General features: G+C 43.7%; 1 protein-coding gene across 1 annotated transcript in view; it reads left to right on the top strand.

The window, feature by feature from the left end:
• Positions 1-25,645, top strand: part of etv4 (ETS variant transcription factor 4) — a 114,843-nt gene that overhangs the window by 78,619 nt on the left and 10,579 nt on the right. Inside the window, exons 10-11 of the mRNA XM_059956531.1 lie at positions 3,555-3,623; positions 13,962-14,131. Coding sequence (XP_059812514.1) covers positions 3,555-3,623; positions 13,962-14,131 — 239 coding nt within the window. The remainder of the gene's footprint in view (positions 1-3,554; positions 3,624-13,961; positions 14,132-25,645) is intronic.

Genomic DNA, 25,645 nt, shown 5'->3' with positions numbered 1-25,645 from the left:
GGAAGGACAGGAAAGTTCTGTATCATATTGAATAACCCCTTTTAGATTTTATTATATTTCTGTTAATGGCCACACTGGGACAGATTACTACAGTGGAATTGCTGAGTCTGACTGCATGAAAGATAGTGATAAAAATGACTGTCATAACTTCAGTCATCAAGCCTTTGAGTTAATTGACAAATGTGTGCCAACATCAGATACAAGATAAAACCTGTAAAGAAATAAATTTGAAAATACAGTTGCTTTCAGATGAAGGTGCTTCTTCATTTTAAGGACATGGAAGAAATAGCTGACAGTACTAGTAAAACTGAGGCATTTTACACCCTGAGTCTTGTACCTATGACCCAGAATGACTTCTCAAAGGCTCTGCTAATATGCCAAGGGAGTAGCTAATTTCCTGCCTTAAGCCTTGACTACCTATTCCACATATTGTAGTTGCAAGGCTCATTGAAGTTAGTTCACCAAAGCTGTTTCCCTTTCACCCATGAAATTAACCTTCCTGAAGCCACACTGACTTGTTTCTCTTGCACCAAGGCACCTGGCCTGTGGCTCTGGGCTTCCTGTCAATTAATCAGGATCCTTCAGTGGTCTAAACAGATCTTTCACAAATGCACAGGCATCAGATAGAGATTTGTTATTCATTGACAGTCAAAGAAATGGAAAGTAACATGATAGTGACAACTGAAGATTCAAGTTGATTTGGTGTTTTAATAAGGGTGGAAATATGCTTTCTTTTAGCTCAGTTCCACTTTCTTTTATCCTTTGACTCCCTTAGATCCTCAATCTATTCATGTATGAATCATTATTCATTAATTGCCTGGGTGGGACACACTCAACTTACTGAACTTAAATCAGTAAGTCTTGTCTTTAGAATACATTCTCATCATTTTAATCACATTTAGAATTTTTTGTTGGTTGGCCATGTACAATAGGATGCAGTTCAGCTATTGACTTATAGAACTGTAAAGTTTATGGGAAATACCATCAGTAGCTTCATCCGTCTTACTTTGAGTGATATTTGACTCCAATCACTGGTGTGCTTTCCCTTTGATTCCCATTGACTTTGGTTCTTCCTGAGTGCCTTGAAGCCACATTCGTTCAAATGCTTCCTTTTTGTCCAGGGCAGTCTCTCTTCTCGCTGTGGCCCAAAGGCTGCAGGTAGGCTGGAGCTGTGAGGTCTAGGCATCAGTGAATAGGTAATTGGTAAGTGCAGCTAAGAAACACTGTCTTTGATGGCCTCCATAACTTTGCTGATGTTTGAGAGTAGGTTGGATTAATTGGGTTGGATTTGTCTTGCTTGTGAGCAATTTTCCACATTTCTGGATAGATGCCAATACAGTGAAACAGCTTGAATAGAGTCATAGAATCATATGATATGGATTCAGGCCGTTCAATCCACCACATCCATGCCCACCAGTGGAACATCCATTCGTATTAATCCCATCCTCAGGCTTTTGGCTTGTAACCTTTTACTCCCAGACGATTCAAGTGCTTGTCAAAGCAATTCTTCAATTTTGGCAAGTACTCTGCTTCCACCACTCTCTCTCAGGCAGTGTTTTCCACGTATTCATCACTCTCTGGGTGAATAAAATCTCAACCGGATATGCTAGAGATGCACACTGGTTTTCACGTGTAGGTTTTCTGTTCCATAGACTCTGCTCTCAGCTGTTTAATGATACTATATTGAATGAAATTATTTGGCTTCTGTGATGGTGAGGATATCCAGAGGAGGCTGAGGTGAATCATCTCTGTTGGCTGTGAATACGTGAGCCGCCTTGCAGTCATATGCTGGGTCTCAGCATCATTGCGGATGAATTTGTTCTTGGCGTCTCCTCCTCCCAGTAGTTGTTTAATTGACCACCACCATGCTAGATGTAATCCATTTGATTCTTTGCTTCTGAGAATGCTTGGTGCTAGCGAGCATGCAGATAGTCCTATGTTGCAGCTTCTCTAGGTTGGGACCTCAGTGTAATGAAGGTAAACGCCGATAATCCTCATTAGTTCAAACATTTGAATATTGAAAATACTATAATCTAGAAAATGGTAGGACATATTCAGAAAGAGCCTATCCTCCAAAGAATTAAGAATGAAGCAGCATAATCTTAAAATCAGGGTTAAGCATTTTAGAAATTGGAAACTATTTTTGCATGAATAAGTAGTGGAAACTTGGAACTCTCCCCAGAGCCAATGGATGTTAGTTCTATTGAACTTTTAAGAATGAGATCAATAGAATTTTATTGGGTAGGACCATCAAGGGACTTGGAAGAAAAGCAGGTAAATGGATTTGAGGTACAGTTCAGCCCTGATCTAATTGAATAGAAGGATGGGCTTGAAATGCAGAATGACCTGCTGCTGTCCCTAAAGAAAATGTGCTTGATTTATCTATTAGCACAGATACCTGACAAAGCACTGTAAGCAGAATTAGGTCTTCTATGATCAACTGGTAATTTCATATTTATGAGACTGGAGATCCTTGTACAGCAAGGAAGGGAAATTTGTCCTTGGTTGTATATGCAAGCATAAGAAAACTTATTATATACATTTGAGGTCAATAGAACTAAGTTTAGGAAATAAAATACATTATTTAGTTGGTTTTATATCTGGAATTGAGGAGGAATTTAAAATGGGAAGTTTCATTTTAAAATAGTTAAATTTTATAGCATATGCTGTCTCTATTTGTTCAGGCTGGCCTGCTCCCAAGAACCATTTTGTCTCATTTTGTCCTTTTGCCTTAACCCTTTGCAAAATGTAAAGTTTGTATTAAAATAGAACAAAATTCGTGGATATCATCGACTATTGCAACTGTAAATCAAATACAAAAGGGTGCAGTTAGCAAAATCTGGTATGCAGAAACCTGAAGATAAGCCAACATGGATGGATGTAATGAACAAGCAAGCCTCAATAGATGTCTGTTTTGAAGTGTTAATTACACAATTAAAACACTACATATTCAAATTCATTATTAAACTACAGATTTACAACAGGAACAGAGGCAACGTATATCCTCCCACATTCAGTATTTCAGATTTTCACATTCAAAAATGTAAGCGAGATTGTTCAGTTGTTGGTACTGATAAAGTGCAGTTGTATCAGCCAGCAATTATGCTAACCTTTTAATCTTCCTTTTCACTTGTTTCATCTTCACAATCAAGTAAAACTTTATCTCATTAATATCCAATGAGGATCTTCGTTAACAATCTCAAAGAATATCTTTTTAATTCCATCTATCCTGGATACAGTATGTTCTTGTCACTGACTTCTAAACAGGTTAAGTGGTTGTACAAACTGCCAGCATTCAACTTTTCGAAGTTGAACAATCGATCTGCTTGAACACTACAAATAGTAAGATCGTACATTATAGGATAAATTACTGACCCAAAAATCAATACAACATCACTGTACCATTGTGCTGCCATGAATCAGTACATACCTTAGCTAATATAGATTTCTTTATTAACCATAGTTATCACTGTTCAAATGAGGTGCACAAGACAAGTCATTGGATTGAGGCATGCAATAATATACGTTACTAAATGTTCTTTCTTATATTCCAGGTTTCTCCTATGAGAAACAGCTGAGATCCTACAGTGACGATGCATCAGTAGTTCCTGACAAACTTGAAGGTTAGGACTTTTCATTGCATAACAGTGGACGAATAGTGCACAAATGGTTTAAAATAACTGACAAACAAAAGCTGAGGTTTATGACGGGCAATGTTTAAATTTCACAATAAATTCATTAAACGTTTCTATGGTCCATGACCATTAGGACTAATTGTATGCATGAATATCACTCAGAAATTGTGCTCTCCTTCACACCTGGGCAGCAGTCGGAGGTCAATACTGCAGCTATACTGCACATGGCATGAAGATATCTAGCCCCAGAAACCAGAGGCAACTTTAAACATGAAATTCTTCATTCCCAAATCCATGGAAATGGAAAAGCTTCTCCCAGTTGCTGAATTTCTAAAGAGGTTCTGTTGTTACATGGACTTGGACTGAGGTCCCCATTTTATAGCATGAGGTTAACATTCATTCAAGTCCTCTATGTTTATCGACTATTGGTTTTGATCTTGAAATGTAGATACCATGGTATCTGCTTGTACAGTAGATCCATTTTTATTGCCTCACCAGTGGCTCATTTGCTTTTATCTGCCCTGGCAATGGACTCTGGAATTCCACCTGAAATCATTCTCCTCCCACAGAGGTTCCATAGAAATCTGCTCCTTTTATATCTATACCTTTAGACTCTGCTCCTAATACTGCCTAATGTGGCTTATGGAGTACATTGGAAACTTTTGCTGCATTTAGGACACTATGTTGATGCAAGTTACTTTAATGAATGATATTACCTTAACTTTCACTGCCCATTCACACTACTCAAGAGAGAGCAACCAAAGTTTCAATATGTGTACAGAGCTTCACTTGCTGGTCTCAAATGGCCATGAAAAGTTCAATTTTTAAAGATGACCCGGAGGACCACCTGGATTCTGTTTAACTTTATATCAGAGTTGAATTTGTGTAAAAACAGAGTCATAATGCAAATCTGAAGTTGCGATAAACTACAAGGTGGTTTTCACCAGATGTTGATTAATACCATTGATTTTGGAAAAAATGCACCGCAGTTCTTCTGACATTGGAAAGATAAAGCAAGAATATACAGTGAAACCACAATATAAACAGAGCCAACTTTCCATACTCATTAATGAGGAATTTGAGATTCCTGTTCAATAACTTTTGCTGAAAATGGTAACTCAATGTACTAACAATATAAATATAAAATTTGAATCATATTTTTCTGCACCAGTCTTGGGATTTAGACCCAACTGTCATTGCAGGAGAAAAATGAATATTATATAATTGAAAAGAAAGACCCTTCAGTTACCAAAAAATTCCTGGTAGTTTAATTTGAATATCTCAATGCAACCGTGCCTTGGTTTAATTAACAAGAGGTAGTGGACTGTGTTTCCTCAATTTTATAAGAAAGTACCTTCAACTGATGCCTGATTAGTGTTTGAGCATGAATTGAGCATTCAAATGTGCTTTGCAGAATGTTTTCATTCCAATTCAATTCAAACAATCTATCCTATTTTTAAAATACATGTACAGGTTTCCCCCGCTATCCGAAGGTAGAGCGTTCCTATGAAATGGTTCGTAAGCCGGAATGTCGTAAAGTGAAGAAGCAATTACCATTTATTTATATGGGAAAAATTTGTGAGCGTTCGCAGACCCCAAAAAAACCTACTAAATCATGCCAAATAACACACAAAACCTAAATTAACAGTAACATATAGTAAAAGCAGGAATGATCTGATAAATACACAGCCTATATAATGTAGGAATACTCTTCTGCAATTATTGCAGCGCTGTCCACCACAGCGAAAATCTCACGCAAGAACTCTCGGCAGAAACGCGCGGCGCAAGCGCTCTCGGCAGCACTCGCGGCAAAAACGCACAGCGCAAGCGCTCTCGGCAGAAACACATGGCACAAGTGCTCTCGGCAGAAACGCGCAGCGCAAGCGCTCTCGGCAGCACTCGCGGCAAAAACGCACAGCGCAAGAGCTCTTGGCAGCACTCACGGCAAAAGCACATGCCGCAAGCGCTCCCGGCAGAAATACACGGCATAAGCACTCTTGGCAGCACTCGCGGCAAAAACGCACAGCGCAAGCGCTCTTGGCAGAAACACACGACGCAAGCGCTCTCAGCAGCACTCGCGGCAAAAGCACACAGCGCCAGCGCTCCCGGCAGCGCTCTTGGCAGAAACACACGACGCAAGCGCTCTCAGCAGCACTCGCGGCAAAAGCACACAGCGCAAGCGCTCCCGGCAGCACTCGTAGCAAAAACACACGGCGCAAGCGCTCCCGGCAGCACTCGTGGCAAAAGCACACAGCGCAAGCGCTCCCGGCAGCACTCGTGGCAAAAACACACGGCGCAAGCGCTCCCGGCAGCACTCGTGGCAAAAGCACACAGCGCAAGCGCTCCCGGCAGCACTCGTAGCAAAAACACACGGCGCAAGCGCTCCCGGCAGCACTCGTGGCAAAAACACACGGCGCAAGCGCTCCCGGCAGCACTCGTGGCAAAAGCACACAGCGCAAGCGCTCCCGGCAGCACTCGTGGCAAAAACACACGGCGCAAGCGCTCTCGGCAGAAGCACTTTTTTCAGTAACCTTTAAGCTATGAAGCTGCGAAATCATACCAAATAACACATAAAAATACACAGCTTATATAAAGTAGAAATAATGTATGCCCGGTGTAGTTTCACTTACTGGAATCGGGAAGACAGCGAGCACACTGATGATGGTGTGTTAGGCTGAGTCGTTGCAGGTTGGGGTGGTGGGAGGTAGAGGAGATTGGGGTGTCATCTCATCGTTGTCTGTTTCCATTGGGGCAGGCAGGTCACCACCTTCTATGTCTGCCTGTCTCGATGTCGCAGGTCGAGTTTCGTCGTCTGCTGTGTCTGCTGTGGAAGGCTTGAAAAACGACAGTATGCTTGACTGCTTAACCTCGCGCATTTTTCTATATTACAGTCCTTTGTAAGCACTCAAACCATCCTGCAAATATGCCCTAAACCTATGTACCCTTCCAAAATTAAAGTCATACTTTTCTGCAAATATTGCAGAGTTATCAATCGCAGCGAAAATCTCACAATTACTTCATGTTCAGTTCCTGGACGACTTCACTTTCGGGCCGTTCGCTACTGCATTCGGCTTCAATTGTTATCCTTTCCTCTTCATCAGGTTTTCATCTCTCAGTTCTTGGTCATGGGATTCCAAAACCTCTTCAACATCATCTTCGTCAACTTCCACAAACCCTTAGCCAAACTCTCTATATCCTTACTTCGTTCACCACCATCGAAACGCTTTATTATGTCTAGTTTTACACTAAGTGTAACACCCTTATGTGCTCTTTTAGGCTTTTCCAATACCTTAGAACACATCTTGCTAATGAATGCACAAAATAAATCAACATAAAGCACAGATGCTCACAGGCACGTGTTTAAGCAATGCCGGCTAGAATGCAGTTCCGGGGGAGGAACTTGGCTGCTCGGGGCGCAGGCTGACTTTTTTCGTAACAGTGAAAACACCTTCTGTTAGCGAAAACAGGTAACTAATGTAGGACTTTTGTAACAGCGAGGTGTCGTAAAGCGAACGTTCGAAAAACGGGGGACACCTGTATAAAGTCCTGTGCTTATCATAAATCCATTGCATTTGATAATAAACGTTTAAATGAAGGCCACTTTTCAATTGATAAGATGTGGTATAACAATTATAAAAATGTGACTGAATTTTTAATTAAAATATTTTAAAATAAGAATAATAGTTATTCTTTCTGTAGTGTGCTCTAAACTCGATAGCACAGTATAGGCAGCCCTCACCTTCTGGAGGGTATGATGACTTTCTGTAATGTGATGCCATGTCATCTGCACATGCATCAAAATATTTGAGTTGAAAAAAGTGAATTTTGTGACTATTTATTTAATTTTCTTCATATAAGTTTTATAAAAGCATATTTGTTATTCTGTATCAGAGTCTTGGGTAGTGATTTGTGAGTTCCCTAAGGGTGAATTTCCATTACCCAAACTGCTGTAACACAGGGGTCGCCTGTATCATACGAGAAGAGCTGGTAGGAATTTAGAAGCATCTGCCGACTTAGGAAACCATCCCATGCAGCTACAATAACAAAAACAACAGTTAAGCTTCAGACAACCTCAGAGTGTGCGTACTGAGAACATAACAGATCAGTCAGTCATTTCTAAGCACATTGGGACCAATTTGTTGATTTAGCCAGTTATTTTTGCCTCCCGCCTACTTAATAAGTATAGATAGATTTGCCAGCAGGGATCCTGCCAATTCATGTGGTCGTTGGGTAGCGCACAGAGCGGTGGCAGCCTGGTCAGACTGTCTGAGAGTTGTGGCTTGCAAGCACTCGCATTCTCTCTTGAGCAGAGACTCAGCCGATAATGCCTCTTCTTCCTGAAGGAAGCTTCACTTCTACATCTCTGCGACATTACCCAAGGGACAGAAAGGCTTTCTCAGCTGATTCCCAATTACACTATGTCGTACTCTACAGGTACTGAGAGTAGACAACCTAGAGTGGTCTAATCCCAGTTTTTCCATTGTTGTAACATCATGGTACATATGCCTGAGGGATTTTTTTTCTTGGAGTCAGGATTAGTGGAGTGTCTTAATCTCCAAATGTACTGTGAGTACCTCCAAGGGCCTTGGTGCACTAAGTTGGAACCTGTAGGAAGAATAACAATTTAACTCTGCTGTAATTCATAGCTTCAATCCCTTGCAGTAAGATTGCAGTGTGATTGCTAGGAATGACACAGAAAGGGCCTTCTAAACAACTCCATCTCAGCTTTAGCAACCGCTGACCAAGGATTCAGGCATCAACATGTTCCATGACTTGTCTGTCTATGGAATACTGTCTGTGCTTCAAATTCCCTTTTCCTTCCTTCAGTCAGTACTTTCTTCTACAGTATGTTTAGAGGTGACCTGAGATGCAGTTTGAGTTTAGAATCGTTTGTGTCAAAGTGAACACAGATGTCTACAAGGTGATCTAAATTAATTACAAATAGAAATCACAAAATAATTGATTGCATAAGTATTCACCCCCTTCAAGTTAGTACTTGGTAGATGCATTTTTGCAGTAATTACAGCCTTGAGTCTGTGTGGATAGGTCTCTATCAGCTTTGCACATCTGGACACTGCAATTTTTCCCCATTCTTCTTTACAAAACTGCTCAAGCTCTTTCAGATTGCATGGGGATCGTGAGTGAACAGCCCTTTTCAAGTCCAGCTACAAGTTCTCAATTGGATTGAGGTCTCAACTCTGATTTGGCCACTCCAGGACATTAACTTAATTGTTTTTAAACTATTCCTGTGTAGCTTTGGCTTTATGTTTGGGGTCATTGTCTTGCCAGAAAACAAATCTCCCAAATTGCAGTTCCCTTGCAGACTACGTCAGCTTTTCGTCCAGGATTTCCCCGTATTTTGCTGCATTCGTTTTAAGCCCCTAACTTTACAAGCCTTCCAGGACCTGCTGCAGTTAACAATGATCTTTCAAGAATCGATAGATTCTGACATTGTACCGGGTGACTGGAAAATTACAAATGGCATCTGTTAGTCTCATGAGACCATGGATTTGCACCTTGGAAGGTTTCCAGGGCGCAGGCCTGGGCAGGGTTGTATGGGAGACCGGCAGTTGCCCAAGCTGCAGGCCTTCCCCTCTCCATGCCACCGATGTTGTCCAAGGGAAGGGCACTAGGACCCATGCAGCTTGGCACCGGTGTCGTCGCAGAGCAATGTGTTGTTAAGTGCCTTGCTCAAGGACACAAATGCGCTGCCTCAGCTGAGGCTCGAACCAGTGACCTTCAGATCACTAGACCAATGCCTTGCCCACTAGGACACGCGCCAACACAAATGTTACTCTGCTATTTAAGAAGGGTGGGAGGCAGCAGAAAGGAAACTATAGACCTATTAGCCTGACATCAGTGTTGGGAAGTTGTTGGAATCGATTGTTAGGGATGAGATTACAGAATACCTGGAGGCACATGACAAGATAGGCCAAAGCCAGCATGGTTTCCTGAAAGGAAAATCCTGTCTGACAAACCTACTGTGCTGGTCAGCAGAAAACAGAAAGTGGGAATAAAGGGATCATACTCTGGCTGGCTGCTGGTTACCAGTGGAGTTCAACAGGGGGCAGTATTGGGACCGCTGCTTTTCACAAAGTATATCAATGATTCGGACTATAGGATTAATGGATTTGTGGATAAATTTGCCGATGATACCAAGATAGGTGGAGGAGCGGGTAGTGTTGAGGAAACAGAGAGCCTGCAGAGAGTTTAGGGGAATGGGCAAAGAAGTGGCAAATGAAATACAATTTTGGAAAGTGTATGGTCATGCACTTTGGTGGAAGAAATAAATGGGCAGTCTATTATTTAGATGGGGAGAGAATTCAAAATGCCAAGATGCAAAGGGGCTTGGGAGTCCTTGTGCAGGATACCCTGAAGGTTAACCTCCAGGTTGAGTCGGTGGTGAAGAAGGTGAATGAAATGTTGGCATTCATCTCTAGAGATATAGAATATAAGAGCAGGGATGTGATGTTGAGGCTCTATAAGGCACTCGTGAGACCACACTTGGAGTATTGTGTGCAGTTTTGGGCTCCTTATTTTAGAAAGGATATACTGACATTGGAGAGAGTTCAGAGAAGGTTCACAAGAATGATGCCAGGAATGAGCAGGTTACCGTATGAGGAACGTGTGGCAGCTCTTGGGCTGCATTCCCTGGAGTTCAGGAGAATGAGGGGGGATCTCATAGAAGCATTCAGAATGTTAAAAGGCCCGAACAGATTAGATATGGCAAAGTTATTTCCCATGGTAGGGTATTCTAGGACAAGAGGGCACGAATTCAGGATTGAAGGATGGCCTTTTAGAACTGAAATGCAGAGAAATTACTTTAGTAAATCTGTCGAATTTGTTGCCACGAGTGGCTGTGGAGGCCAAGTTATTGGGTGCATTTAAGGCAGAGATGGATAGGTTCTTGATTAGCCAGGGCATCAAAGGGTATGGGGAGAAGGCAGAGGAGTGGGGATGACTGGAAGAATTGGATCAGCACATGATTGATTGGCGGAGCAGGCTCGATGGGTGGAATGCCTACTTCTGCTCCTATATCTTATGTTTCTTATCACCATCATGCTTCCTGGTAAGAAAGGTGTGTTTTTGATGATGTGCAGTGTCCAGCTTATGCCAAACATAGAGGGTTTTTTCAACAGTGGCTTTCTCTTTACCACTCTCCCATGAAGCTGCAACTGGTGAAGCACCCGGGCAACAGTTGTTTTATGTGCAGTCTCTCCCATCTCAGCCACTGAAGCTTGTAACTCCTCCAGAATTGGCATAGGTCACTTGGTGCCCCCACTCACTAGTCCCCTTCTCGCACGGTCACTCAGTTTTTGAGGACAGCCTGCTCTAGGCAGATTTACAGCTGTGCCATATTCTTTCCATTTCTTGATGATTGACTTAACTTGAATAATCCGAGGGATATTCGGTGACTTGGAAATTTTCTTGTACCATCTCCTGACTTGCGCTTTTCAATAATCTTTGGAGAGTTGCTTGGAGTGTTCTTTTGTCTTCATGGTGTAGTTTTTGCCAGGATAAAGACTCAACAGCAGTTGGGTCTTCCAGATACAGATGTATTTTTACTACAATCATTTGAAACACTTTGACTGCACACAGGTCTCCAAAAACAGATCTCCATTTAATTAATTATGCGACTTCTAAAACCAGTTGGCTGCACCAGCAATGATTTGGTGTGTTGTATTACAGGGGTAAGTACTTAATGCAGTCAATTATTTTATGTTTTATATTTGTAATTAAGTTAGGCCACTTTATGGGGACCTGTTTTCATTTTGACATGAGTCTTTTCTGTTGATCTGTGTCAACAAAGCCAAATTAAATCCACTGTGATTCAATGTTGTAAAACAATAAAACATGAAAAATTCCAAGGGGGTGAATACTTTTTATAGGCACTGTATAACACATGCTTTGAAACATGAAATATAATTTGTGGGAATGAGTGAATCAATGGTTCCGACTGTTAACTCCATCCACGTTCAAACAATACTGAGTAAACCAATACAATCCTTCCCTTACATAGCTCAGGTTAATAATTGTCTTGCCCAGCCTAAACTTCATATTCAGTTGTTGAAGTAATTTCATTCATGTCCTTGTGGAAGTTGAGGAAAGGCAAATGCAATGACACAGATAATAATTTAGTTTAACTTAGTCCTTTTGCACCACATGATCAATCTTGATGAGGGGGTGCTAATGAAGGCTACGGAATATGATTTTTACTTTGGAAATCTTAATTCTAAAACTTGTGAATAATCCAAGTAAAAGCTGTTAATACAGCTCTTTTCACAGACCAAGCTGTTCCTGGCTGGGCACATTTCCTCTCGAAGACCCTAGTGAATTTTCCATTGGAAACAGTGGCTCAGCCTGACTCCAGTGGGAATGGAGTTTATTACCATTTGCTGAACACCATCCAGCACAGGAGCCTCACAATGAAGTGTGAACATAGCTATTGTGTTGCGTAATAGTCAGCTTTTTCCCTCAGGTCTCTGTTTTGTATAAACTATGAGGGAAATGTTTGTTTCAGACTTTCTCCTAGTCAGACTGGACTATCATTTGATGGTCTGTTTTGCTTTTGTGTGTGTGTTTCTTTACTCCTGAGATATTAATATTAAAAGAAGTGCTTAAACACAAATAATTTCCTAATCCAATGTCCATCATTTGAAAGCAGCAGACTTCATGATGAAACGATGTTACATTCTTCCTAACTTCTTTCGCACATACTCTTTCCTGTACTTTCAAGGTACAATAGACAAGACTCATCTCTTATTCTTTATTAGCCACCTAGTTTATGAAACTATTATGTGCTTTCGTGTTGGTGTCCTGACACTAACAAAGATTAAAGTCAAAGACTAAAATAAACATGCTTGACTGCACCTATGCAGAACATTAATCAAATCATTTGCTCTATATTTTTCTTGAGAAGTGTTTTTGTTGTTCATGACCATTCACATTTTTCCTATTGTCCTCAGTAGTGCTGTTTTTCCCCCAAATTGTTCACTCTGCCTTCCCCCTCCATTGCCTCTCTTATTGCCCAGCTTATTAGGACTGGCCTTGCTTTTCCCCATTGCACATCCAGTGAAGGTTTCTCTCTCTACAGCTCCCATCACTTCCAGAAGACAGTTTTCATTCCTACATTAATGCCATTCTAGTACCAGCCCTCAAGACTAATGTCTGTCTGTCTTGGGATGGTGGCAATTTCCTTCACTGAACACTGGGGATAAAACAAGTCCTGAGCTCGTTGCTCTAGTGGTTTGTTCTGCCCTGAACTGATCTTCATGGTCCAACTGCTTTCTGTTACCAAGACACTGGGACCCCCAGAGCTGTACTAATTCTTGGGTTAGAAAGCTGTAGAAACCCTAGAGTCGTTATCACATCCAGACCTCTCAGCCTCAGTGAACACCAATCTGACACTTAGCAGGAGCTCCGTTATGTCCGTACTGTTTACCCTCATCCTTGCTGGCCAGCACCCCATAGATGACTTAAGTTCCTAAGGGGGAGAAGTTTAACTTCTCTCAGTAGCATTGTATGTGTTCAAGGACAATCAGCATCACCAACTGAAAAGATATCAAACATGCAAGAGATGAGCCAAGCTAGCAATAGAGTACAGATCTGTTCAGTGTTGGCAGCCAAAGGCAAATTTCACCATCACCACTGTGCCCCTACCCGACTATTTGTTTGCCTTGAAACCCCTCACAGCATCTGAAATCCTTCAGACGTACATCCACTTCTTCACATTCTGTTCCCTTCTTCCCTTCATGCACTGTATTATTACTTAACCTTTTAAATACCATGGCATCATTAAATGGGCCTCCCTCTTTAAATTACTATCTTTTAATTCCAGACCTTCCCAGAGCTCAAGTGTTTCAACTTAGTTTTCAAGTCACTCCTCAGCTATACTTCAGCATCATTTCCTTTATTTATGTGTAAAGTGCCTAAACATTTAAAACATACAAAATCAACCTCATTGTTATGACCTCTTCGTTATTATTTGCTGGGGTATTAAAATAGTGGAACCAGTTCTATCCATCGGTGGTTCTTTGCTCCCACGTGTTTAAGAAGCACCCAAAATAAATGTTACCCATTTGCTGTCACTTAATGTATCTTTTCTTGTTATATATATGTGTGTGTGTTTTTTTTTCAAACATAATCTATCATGCTTTATGCACCTTTGGCTTTAACCTAGGTGAAATTTGTTCCATGGTCTAGCTCTGCAAACAAAGCTAAAAAAAACAATTGGCGAGTTACTCGTGCAGGTACGTGAGAATGCTGGCTATTGTTCTGTTAACTTTCCTGGCGATTTCAATGAAAAATGTTGTATTTGTTTGACAGGTGACATCAAACAGGAGATCAATACATATCGCGAAGGTCCTTTATATCAGCGCCGGGGTTCTTTGCAGTTGTGGCAGTTTCTCGTTGCCCTCCTGGACGATCCATCCAACTCTAACTTCATTGCTTGGACTGGTCGAGGAATGGAATTCAAACTTGTTGAACCAGAGGAGGTGAGGAGATAGACTGAAAGGTGTTTTTTTTTGTTGTTGTGAGGTTGTTGCTACATTTTCTAAATCATTACTCAAAGGCTAAGGGATGGAAGTCTGGGAGGTATTTTGTGTGGACAGCTAAAGCAGATGGAATCAAACAGCAGCTTGGGATCATGAGGTAGCGCAATCTACAAAGGAAGGCAGAGAGTGGAATGGCCAGCAGGGAGGAACTGAGTATGAACCTTAGCTAAAAAGGACAACAAGGGTGGAAGATTGAGGTTGGAGATACAGAAGTGTAGATGGAAACTCAGCAGTGACCTTCAAGGTTGCCTTCAGATGAGTTAGAGCCTGTATATATTAAGAATAAAAATGGGAGGTAATTGTGCAGTTGTACAAGACATTGCATTTGGAATATTGTGCTTCAGTTTGATCACCCTGCTACAGCATAGATGCCATTAAGCTGGAAAGATTGCAGGGGATGTTTACAAGGATGTTGCCAGGATTCAAGGCACTCGGTTATGTAGAGGGATTGATCAGATCAGGACTTTTTTTCACTGGAACATAGAATAATGAGGGTTAATCTTACAGAAGTGTATAAATCATGAGGGGCATAGATAGAGTGAGTACACAATCTTTCTCCCAGGGTTGGAGAAATCAAGAACCAGAAGGCATAGGTTTAAGCTGAGAGGGGAGATACTTTAATAGAAAACTGAGGGGCAACTTTTCACCCAAATCATCAGTGTATGGAATGAGCTTCCAGACAAAATAATTGAGGTAGGTACATTAACAACATTTAAAAGATATTTGGACAGGTACATGGATAGGAAAGGTTTAGAGCAGGGGTTCCCAACCTTTTTATATGCTATGGACCAATACTATTTATTAAGCAAGAGGTCCATGGACCCCAGGTTGGGACCCCCTGGTTTAGAGGGATATAGACTAAACGTTGGAAAGTGGGACTGTCTTAGATGAGAATTTTGCTAAGCATGGACTAGTTGGGCCAAAGGGTTTCTGTGCTGTATGATTCTATGACTGTACGTTCCTATGAGTACCCTGAATTTAGCTTTACAAATAGAAGATTGTCCAAAATTGCAAAATATAATTAACCATGACATAGTTGTTGAAATAAAGGAGGAATATTATGAGAACTGATCACAACTTGATCACAGAGGTGAATTTTATGGAGATTCAAAGGGGGAAAGATTAGAAAGAAAGATTGCGAAGATCATCTTTATTTTTCACACGTAGATTGGAACATACAGTGAATTTTGTCATTTGCGTCAAATCAGGCGTGGGCAGTTCTCATGTGTTGCCATGCTTCTGGTGCCAATATATAACCCCAACTGTATGTCTTAGGAATGTGTGAGGAGACCAGAGCACCTGGAGGAAACCCATGTGGTCACAGGGTGTACATACAAAGTCCTTACAAACAACAGCAGGAATCAAATCCCATTCTTAAAGCATTGCACTACCATGGTGCGCAGCAGGGGGTGCTGGCAAGCAAGAGGGGTTTAGGAAGGGGTACCCAGAATATAGACATTAGGGAATTAAAAACACCACCACTAATGATGTTGGTGGGATGGGGAAGGGATTGAATAAGTCAGCGATTGAAGACCAAGGACAAAAAAAGAGGAAGGGCAAAGGGTATAAAGCTGGTGCAGACTGGAAGTAGAGAGATACAATATCACAAAAGGTTAAAACACAAAGATAATTTCTTTAAGTTGAAGACAGCGTGGTAATGAGAGCTTTTGTTGGTCAGTGAGAACGAATGGAACTCAGAATGGAAGCCGATACAGTCAGCACAATTGTGGATAAGCAGGCATCTGAGGAGGTTAGGAAGCTGGCAAAGAGAATACTGAAACGGTTCAGGAGAGAAGTAACCATGAGATGGATGGACCACTCTCTGGGTGGACATAGCTGATGATGTGGTGCAGGCCTCTTTGTTAACCTGTCCATCAGAAACCTTGAATCCACTGGAGACAGCAGAAAGAGAGAAGCTGTCAACATGTGTTCAAAATTTGTTATAGGATCTAAACCAATGCCTGTACACTATTCAGCTGATGGAGGTGGAAGAGTCTAGCCATATAGCATCAATCTCATCACACCAGGCAAATAGAGAAGTATTGGAGGAGATGAATGTGGTCATTATTATTTAGAGAGACACAAGTGACTGCCGATGCTGGAATCTGAAGTGTCCAGATGAAGGGTCTCAACCTGAAACATCACAAGCCCATTTCCCTCCACAGATGCTGCCTGACTTTCTGAATTCCTCCAGCATCTTGTGTGTTGCTTATTATCTTGGGGAGATCAGAAGAGATGTATCAGGGTTACAGTAACCAAGATTACTCTTTGTATCTTTGAGTTAAGTCTGTAAAACTGTAGAAAGGTGGAATTTTGGTTGAAGAGAGATAACAGAGAATGCAAAAGGAACTGGGGCAGATTAGGGAGTTGATAATGCTTTTAGAGACTGTTGAGAAAAGAAATTGCACAGATCTAATTCCCATTAAAGAAACCTTTTTTAAAAAATCCCTTCATGGGTTATTTTGCTTCACTATTTTGAATTAATAGAAAAATATATCATATAAACACTGAACCAATGAAAAAGATACATCATGAACCTCCTTTGAAACCACACAAAGATCTTCAAGGTGATCTTCAGCAATAACTGGGAACACATGTTTTAAATTATGGGTAAGATGCTTGGAGCTTGAGGTTGGGGTTTGATCTTCGGAAGGAGGGAGTAGGGATTGGAAGTGATAGCCATGAGAGACTTTAAGCAGAAGAGAAGGATGTGGTAAAACTGTTGGAAATGGGTGCAGCAGCCCCCATAGAAAGTACGCATATTTGCAAAATATTTTAATAAAAGATGGAGATTGAAAGGAAAATACACACTGGAATGGAATATTAAAGAAAAGATTAAACCCCTAGTCCAGAAGGAGCTGACTGTCAAAGTATTAGTGTACATAGGGACTTAGAATAGCCATAACATGCCATCTATGTTCGTAATTTCACAGTGGTCAGCTAGACCATTACAAATTAAAGCATAAAAAAGGAATGCTAGATTCTCTTGTAACTTCTAATGACATTCATTTAGTTCAGTACTTGAAACAGATTACAGAAGGTCTCTAACTTATCTGCAATCTATTTCAAGTACTAAGCTCTAAATGAGAGACATCATTCTATATATCACATTCTCAAAAAAAAGATTAAATTTCAAACTGTTTCATTTTCCAAAATGATTTAAAACAAACATTGATAAAAGTTTACAATTGAGTTTTGCTCCATTATGATGTCACCCATGCAAGAGTCTAAACAGATACAAGGAGAGAGTAGCTGATTATAATGTTGGTTAAGAAAAATGCCTGAATAAGGAAAGTGTGGTCATAAGATAGATGAGAAGTCCATTTTGGTATCTCCTGATGTATACAACTACAAAGGGAATTCTTTGTTCTTCCCTGTATACACAAATGCTTCCCGTGTGTTCTTAATCTCTAACCAACCTGCAATCTGTTTCAAGTACTGGACTCCAAATTAGAGACATCTTTTTACATTTCACGCTTTTAAAAAAAGTTTGAATTTCAAACTGTTTCATTTTCCAGAATGATTTAAAACAAACATTGTTAAAAGTTTACCGTTGAGTCTTGTTCCATTATGATGACACTCATGCAAGAGTCTAAACAGATACGAGGATAGAGTCTTTATAACCAACTTAGCTGATTCAACTATAACAAAGAAGCGCACCAGCAGCCAAAATAACATAAAATGCCTCATATTTTTCAATAGACCGTATCTTAAATGAGAGGTAAAAGTTGGTGGACAAATTTCATCTGTTATGTATATAATTGTTGTGGGGTTTATTTCTAATGCTGATTTTGTCTTCATGACTATCATAGCACCTTACATTTGGAGGCAGTTGAAATTTGATTCCAGTGGCTTCATGTGTAATAGTTGAGAGCAAACTGCAAGATGCCATTTGCCAGGAATACATTTTGGGACTATGGCCAAGCACCCACCAGATTTTCCATCGACCATGCCTGAAATCCCAGCTAGTAGCCAAAGTTCTTCACCAGAAGAATGATCCCATTTTTTCTCATTAACTCAGAGGGTGATTGCTGAATTTTAGAAGTGCACAAAACAGAGTTAGATCTTTTCTAAACTAGCAGAAATTTGGGTGAAGATGTTCCCTTCACCATCTTTCCAGTTCATGTGTGACACAGAACATTTAATTATACTTAATTGATTGTTTCTGTGACATACCCCACCTGCCTGAGTTGCAGTGAGGTTTGGATTAACTTTGCCACATGTATGTTGAAACATGCAGTGAAAATCAAAGCCAAAGTTCAATGTAATTTTATTATCAATCTATGTCACCATATACAACCCTGAGATTAATTTTCTTATGGGTATACTCAGCAAGTCTATAGAATAATAACTATATCAGGATCAATGAAAGATCAACCAGAGTGCAGAAGACAAACTGCAAATGCAAATATAAATAAATAGCAATAAATAACAAGAGCATGAGATAAAGAGTCCTTAAAGTGAAACCATTGGTTGTAGGAACATTTCAATAAAGAGCAAGTGAATGTAGTTACCCCCTTTTATTCAAGAGCCTGATGGTTGAAGGGTAGTAACAGTTTCTGAGCCTGGTGTAATGAGTCCTAAGGCTCCTGTACCTTCTTCCTGATGGCAGCAGTGAGAAGAGAGCATGACCTGGGTGGTGGGGATCTCTGATGATGGATGCTGCTTTCCAATGAGAGCTTTTCATGCAGATGTGCTCAATGATTGGGAGAGCTTTACCTGTGATGTACCAGGCTGAATCCACCACCTTTTGTAGGATTTCCCGTTCAAACGCATTGGTGTTTGAAATGCGTTATTTGCATCAAATCAAATGAGCGAGGATGTGTTGGGCAACTTGCAAGTATTGCCGCACTTCTGGCACCAACATAGAGTAGCCACAACTCACTAACCCTAACCCGTATGTCTTTTGAATGTGGGGGGAAACCAGACCATCTGAAGGAATTTATGTGGTCATGGGGTGAACATACAGACAGCGGCAGGAATTGAACCCCAATCTTACAGCTGGCACTGTAATAGTGTTACACTAACTGCTATTCTACCGTACTACTCTAAAAAAATTTGTGCCAAGGGGCTAGCTCCCAGCCTCCCTCGCTCGCCACAGAGCAACAGGTGCCTGTTCAATGTTGCCTGGTGGAAGCCGAGACGCAAACATACAAGATTGCGGCCAAGTCATCACCTCATTTGGGGTATATTTATGAGGTCGATCAACTGATGCCTCAACTGTGGAAGGTCCATTTGACTATATAGGCAGGACCAATAGCTGGCTGTAGAGGAAGTGCAGCGTAGATTCACAAGGTTAATTCCTGGGATGTCTGGACTGTCTTACGCAGAGAGGTTAGAGAGACTAGACTTGTACACGCTGGAATTATGGAGATTGAGAGGGGATCTGATTGAAACATATAAGGTTATTAAGGGATTGGACAAGATAGAGGCAGGAAATATGTTCCAGATGCTGGGAGAGTCCCGTACCAGAGGGCATAGTTTAAGAATAAGGGGTAGGTCATTTAGACAGAGTTAAGGAAAAACTTCTTCTCCCAGAGAGTTGCGGGGGTCTGGAATGCACTGCCTCGGAAGGCAATGGAGGCCAATTCTCTGGATGCTTTCAAGAAGGAGCTCAATAGGTATCTTATGGATAGGGAAATCAAGGGATATGGGGACAAGGCAGGAACCGGGTATTGATAGTAGATGATCAGCCATGATCTCAAAATGGCGGTGCAGGCTCGAAGGACCGAATGGTCTACTTCTGCACCTATTGTCTATTGTCTAAAAGACCTAAGTGACCCATGGGCCCTGAATCAGACAGATATGAAGAGGTAGTGTATTCGGTCAAACCATAAGTACCTGTGCAACTTAGCCACTTGTCACTTGTTTACCTGCCAGATTCCATTAAGGACTGACAATCCAGCCAATTTTACCATCTAGGGACTTGTGTGCAACAGTACAATTGCATGAGTGCTATTTGATGTTTAGATGGTCTGACTCAAACAGGACAATTGAGCATTTCATTTTGGAAAATTCCATTTGAAAGGGTAGATTCCAAGACCACGACTTGTTTCTATCAGATTTATAATGCTCATTCAAATGTAATATTTCAAATAAATTCCTTCACTACAGGGGAGAGAACTGAAAATTACGTAGCAATTGTTAAGGGGGTAAATTTGGGTTATGAAGCAGGAACTTTCAGACTAAGAAATAAAATGCACAGATTCTGACAAACCATCCAGTCAAGCAGTTTGTTAAGAAATATTTTGTTCAGATTTATATTGTCCATCAAAGCTAAGTGTATGCAGATCATTCCCTTCCCAGGTTAAAGCCAGGTTCCATTCCTGAGAAGTGTTCAGTTCTCAAGTACGAAATACAGTCATGATCTGAGTCCCCACCCAGCAGAAGAAACAAAGCAGAGATGGGTTGTTCCAAAGATATACATAAAGTCATAGAGAGTCATAGAATCATAAAGGCCCTTCAGCCCATTTATTTTGTGATGAAATATTCTAAATCTTGTTTTGCCATTCTTAATTATGTTAATTATGACAAATTTGACCTGGGCTTAATTGATGTGATTGTGGTGACCCACTTTCTGTGCAGGCGAACCGGCTCACAAATAGCCAGCGCGCGAGGGGAGATTTTGGTAATGCACCTCTGACATCATTTCCACCCAGAGAGGGTGGGCGCTAGGGATTAAATGCCAGCGCCACGAAGTTTAAATAAACTAGTCTCAAAATGACTTACCAACTACGTGTCGTTATTTCAGCGCTGTGTGTAGCACATCGCTACATTGGTGACCCCGACGGTCCAAACAGGATTTGGACCAAAGATGACTGACTCTTCATCTGTTCACGCAGTTTCGCTAAAACTGCCGACTTTCTGGACGCTGCAACCACACGTGTGGTTTATCCAAGCAGAAGCCCAGTTCCAGGCAGATATCTCTGATTCCATACATTACTATCACGTGGTGAGTGCCCTTGACCAGGAGACAGCCGCCCACATTGAGGATTTCATACAAGTTGCAGATTACCCTGGAAGAAGGCAAATATGAAGCATTCAAAGCGCTGCTCATTGGGACCTTTGGCCTCTCATGGCGTGAGCGAGGTGCCCGCCTGCTTCACCTGGACGGTTTGGGAGACAGACTGCCGTCAGCATTGACAAACGAGATGCTGGCCCCGGCTGACGGACACAAGCCCTGCCTCATGTTCGAGCAAGCGTTCCTAGAGCAACTGCCCGAGGACATACATCTGCTGCTGGCCGACGCAGATTTCAGCGACCCCTGGAAGGTGGCGGCCCGGGCAGACGTGCTGTGGAAAGCCAAGAGGGAGAGCATGGCGTCCGTCGGTCAGATTACCAGGCCACGCGCCCAACAGTGGACCAGACCAGGCCCGGCAGGGGGGCACACACAACACAGAGGCAGGAGTGAGGAGGCCAGTGAACAGTGGTGTTTCTACCACCAGCAGTGGGGCACAAAAGCCCGCCGTTGTTGCCCGCCCTGCAAGGGCCAGGGTCAGGGCCAGCTGCCGCTAATGTCTATGGTGGGTGGCACACCAGGACAGCCTCTTGTACGTCTGGGACAAACAGTCGGGACGCCGCTTCTTGGTCGACACAGGAGCGGAAATCAGCGTCTTGCCCCCCGACGGGGTACGACTCCCACAACAGGAAGCTAGGACCCACCCTGAGGGCTGCAAACGGCAGCACGATACAGACCTACGGCACCCGTACAGTGCAGCTGTAGTTCGGCGCCAGCCGGTTCACGTGGGACTTCACTCTGGCTGCAGTGGCCCAACCACTCCTGGGGGCGGACTTCTTGCGAGCTCACAGCCTGCTGGTCGACTTGCAAGGGAAAAGACTGGTACATGCCGAGACTTTCCAGACATTCTCCCTGGGTGAAGCCAAGTTGCCGGCCCCACACCTGGACTCCATCACGCTGTCGGACAATGAATTCACCAGAATCCTGGCGGACTTTCCATCGATTCTGGCACCGCAGTTCACTGCAGTCATGCCCAGACACAGGGTATGGCACCACATTCTGACCCAGGGACCACCCCTCCACGCCCGCGCACGAAGGCTTCCCCCCGGAAAAGCTCCGCCTGGCGAAGGAGGAGTTCAAGAGGATGGAGGAATTGGGGATCGTACGGAAGTCCGACAGCCCATGGGTCTCCCCCCTGCACATGGTGCCCAAAGCAGCCGGGGGTTCGAGACTATGTGACGACTACCGCAGACTGAACGAGGCTACAACTCCAGACCGCTACCCTGTGCCACACATACAGGACTTTGCAGCAAACCTGCACGGGGCAAGAATCTTTTCCAAAGTAGACCTCGTCCTGGGATACCATCAAATCCCGGTGCACCCTGAAGACATCCCCAAAACAGCACTCATCACCCCGTTTGACCTGAAGAATGCCGCACAGACGTTCCAGCGGCTAATGGACGCGGTGGGACGCGACCTGGACTTTTCGTTCATCTATTTGGACGACATCCTTATAGCCAGCAGTAGTCGTCAGGAGCATCTGTCCCACCTCCGTCAACTCTACACCCGACTGAGTGATTTCGGCCTCACGATCAACCCGGCCAAATGCCAGTTCGGTCTCGATACCATCGACTTCCTGGGCCACAAGATTACCAAAGACGGGGCAACACCTCTGCCCACCAAGGTAGACGCAATCCACCACTTTGCCCGGCCCAACATGGTCAAAGGCGTACAGGAGTTCATTGGTATGGTGAACTTCTACCACCATTTCCTCCCCTCAGCAGCCCGTATCATGCGCCCTTTGTACACCCTGATGTCGGGTAAAGGCAAGGACATTACTTTGGACGAGGAGGCCACGGCCACTTTCGTTAAAGCCAAGGAAGCCTTGGCAGATGCCGCGATGCTGGTGCACCCCAGAACGGACGTTCCAACCGCCCTCATGGCGGACGCATCTGACACAGCAGTCGGTGGGGTGCTGGAGCAGCTCATCGAGGGGCGCTGGCAACCCCTGGCGTTCTTCAGCAAGCACCTACGACCACCCGAACTCAAGTACAGTGCTTTCGACCGGGAGCTGTTGGCACTGTATCTGGCAATCTGGCATTTCAGGTACTTCTTAGAAGGCAGGCCATTCACTGTGTTCACGGACCACAAACCGTTGATCTTCGCGTTCACGAAGGTGTCCGATCCCTGGTCGGCTCACCAGCAGTGACACCTGTTCTACATCTCCACGTACACGACGGACATCCAGCATGTCTTGGGAAAGGACAACGTCCTGGCGGACGCACTCTCCAGACCAGCTGTCCAGGCCCTGTCCCTGGGGGTGGACTGTGTAGCACTGGCGGAAGCGCAGCAGGCAGATGACGAGATGCCCAGCTACAGGACCGCAGTCTCGGGTTTGCAGCTGCAGGACTTACTCTTAGTCCCAGGTGATAGGACCTTCCTGTGCGATGTGGCTACCGGCCAACCTCGCCCCATCGTCCCGGCAGCCTGGAGGCAGCAAGTTTTCAACTCCATACACGGTTTGGCGCACCCATCTATCAGGACAACCATCCGCTTGGTCTCCAGCAAGTTTGCTTCGCAAGCAGGTCAGTGAATGGGCCAGAACGTGCGCGCAGTGCCAAACAGCCAAGGTGTAGCGGCACACTAAAGCCCCGCCGCAGCAGTTCGAACCCACCCACCAGAGGTTTGACCACATTCATGTGATATCATGCACCCTCTACCAGTGTCCCGAGGAACGTGGTACCTCCTAACTATGGTAGACCGGTTCACGAGGTGGCCAGAGGCGGTCCCGCTCACTGACACATCTGCCGATTCCTTCGCCCGAGCACTGATCGCAACCTGGGTAGCACGCTTCGGGGTACCGGCCCACATTACCTCCGACAGAGGCGCCCAGTTCACCTCCAGCCTGTGGTCGGCTGCGGCCAGCCTGTTGGGAACGCAAGAACACCACACAACTGCCTACCACCCACAGTCCAACGGACTAGTGGAACACTTCCACCGTCACTTGAAGTCGGCTCTCATGGCCCGCCTGAGAGGACCTAACTGGGTGGACGAGCTTCCCTGGGTCCCGCTTGGAATTCGCACAGCGCCCAAAGAGGATCTGCACGCCTCGTCGGCTGAGTTAGTGTACGGCGCACCCCTGGCCGTCCCGGGAGAGTTCATACCAGCCCTAAGGGGGCAAGAGGAAGAACCCACAGCAGTCTTGGACAGACTACGCGAGAGGCTCGGTAACCACAGCACGAACGGACCCCGACCCATGTACCCAAAGACCTGCAGAACTGTAAGTTTGTGTTTGTACGAAGGGGCGGACACTGGGCACCGCTACAGCGGCCGTACGAGGGGCCGTTCAAGGTGATCAACAACAACGGGTCCACGTACATTCTGGACATTGGGGGGAAAGAGGAGGTTTTCACGGTGGACCGACTCAAACCAGCCCATGTGGACTTGGCGCAGCCGGTCGAGGTTCAGGCACCGCGGCGCAGAGGCAGACCTCCCAAAGGGAGGCTGATCCAGACTGTGGACATTGGGGGGGTGTATCGCCGGTTCTGGGGGGGGGGTTATGTGGCGACCCACTTTCTGTGCAGGCGAACTGGCTCACAAGTAGCCAGCGCGCGGGGGTGGGGGGGACTTTGGTAATGCACCTCTGACGCCATTTCAGCCCGGAGAGGGCGGGCGCTAGGGATTAAATGCCAGTGCTGCAAAGTTTGAATAAACTAGTCTCGAAACGACTTACCGACTGCGTGTCGTTATTTCAGCGCTGTGTGTAGCACATTGCTACATGATAATAATATTCTTTCAGAAGATTTTACTGCAGATGAAATTTTACGTTTTTAGATGACAGTTTTGCTAATGGCCCAAATGGGGTATCTCAGAATAAGGTTTGCAAACTTGTTAACTAGAATGTATTCCTCCTGGGTTTAATGTAGTCCCTCAGCAGCTGGTAAGTCCATCTCACTGATCTCCTAAATGGACGTTTGTTATGCATGGGCTGTAAATAAATGTGGTATTTGTAACCTGGGGAGGACCTTTAGCAATAGTTTGTTAATTAGTCACACATCAACTGAACTTGCCTCTTCAGTCTCTGCCCTCCTCTCCTGTTCAGGGTACAATTTTATAGGAGACCACCTGTGTCGGCGCTGTGAAAGCCACATAACACCTTGTGCTTTTTAATTGTCCTCCCAGTAAAAGCCACTCAGTGTCCTTGTTGCTGTAATTCACTGAACTTGAAGCACTTGCAAGATAACAAGTGGAGTGGGGGTGGGGGTGAAGGGAATGTGTTAATTATGTCAATATCCATCCAGTCATGACTGCAGGCAAACACAGATGTGTGGTTCTCAGCCAAGCTTAGTTTGGCTTTCCTGCAGTGTTTAAAGTTTAAACAGAGGAGCCACTCAAAGACCCCTCTTTGAAAAAAATCACTCCCATTTTCACCAGCACTACATAAAGCTATAAATTTCTCCCAATGTCCAGATTCACTGTACTTTCTTCTGGGAATG

Source organism: Hypanus sabinus, chromosome X1 (assembly GCF_030144855.1).
Source record: "Hypanus sabinus isolate sHypSab1 chromosome X1, sHypSab1.hap1, whole genome shotgun sequence".
NCBI lineage: Eukaryota > Metazoa > Chordata > Chondrichthyes > Myliobatiformes > Dasyatidae > Hypanus > Hypanus sabinus.
Note: the sequence above shows the minus strand (reverse complement) of the source record. Positions and strands in the feature narration are given on the sequence as shown.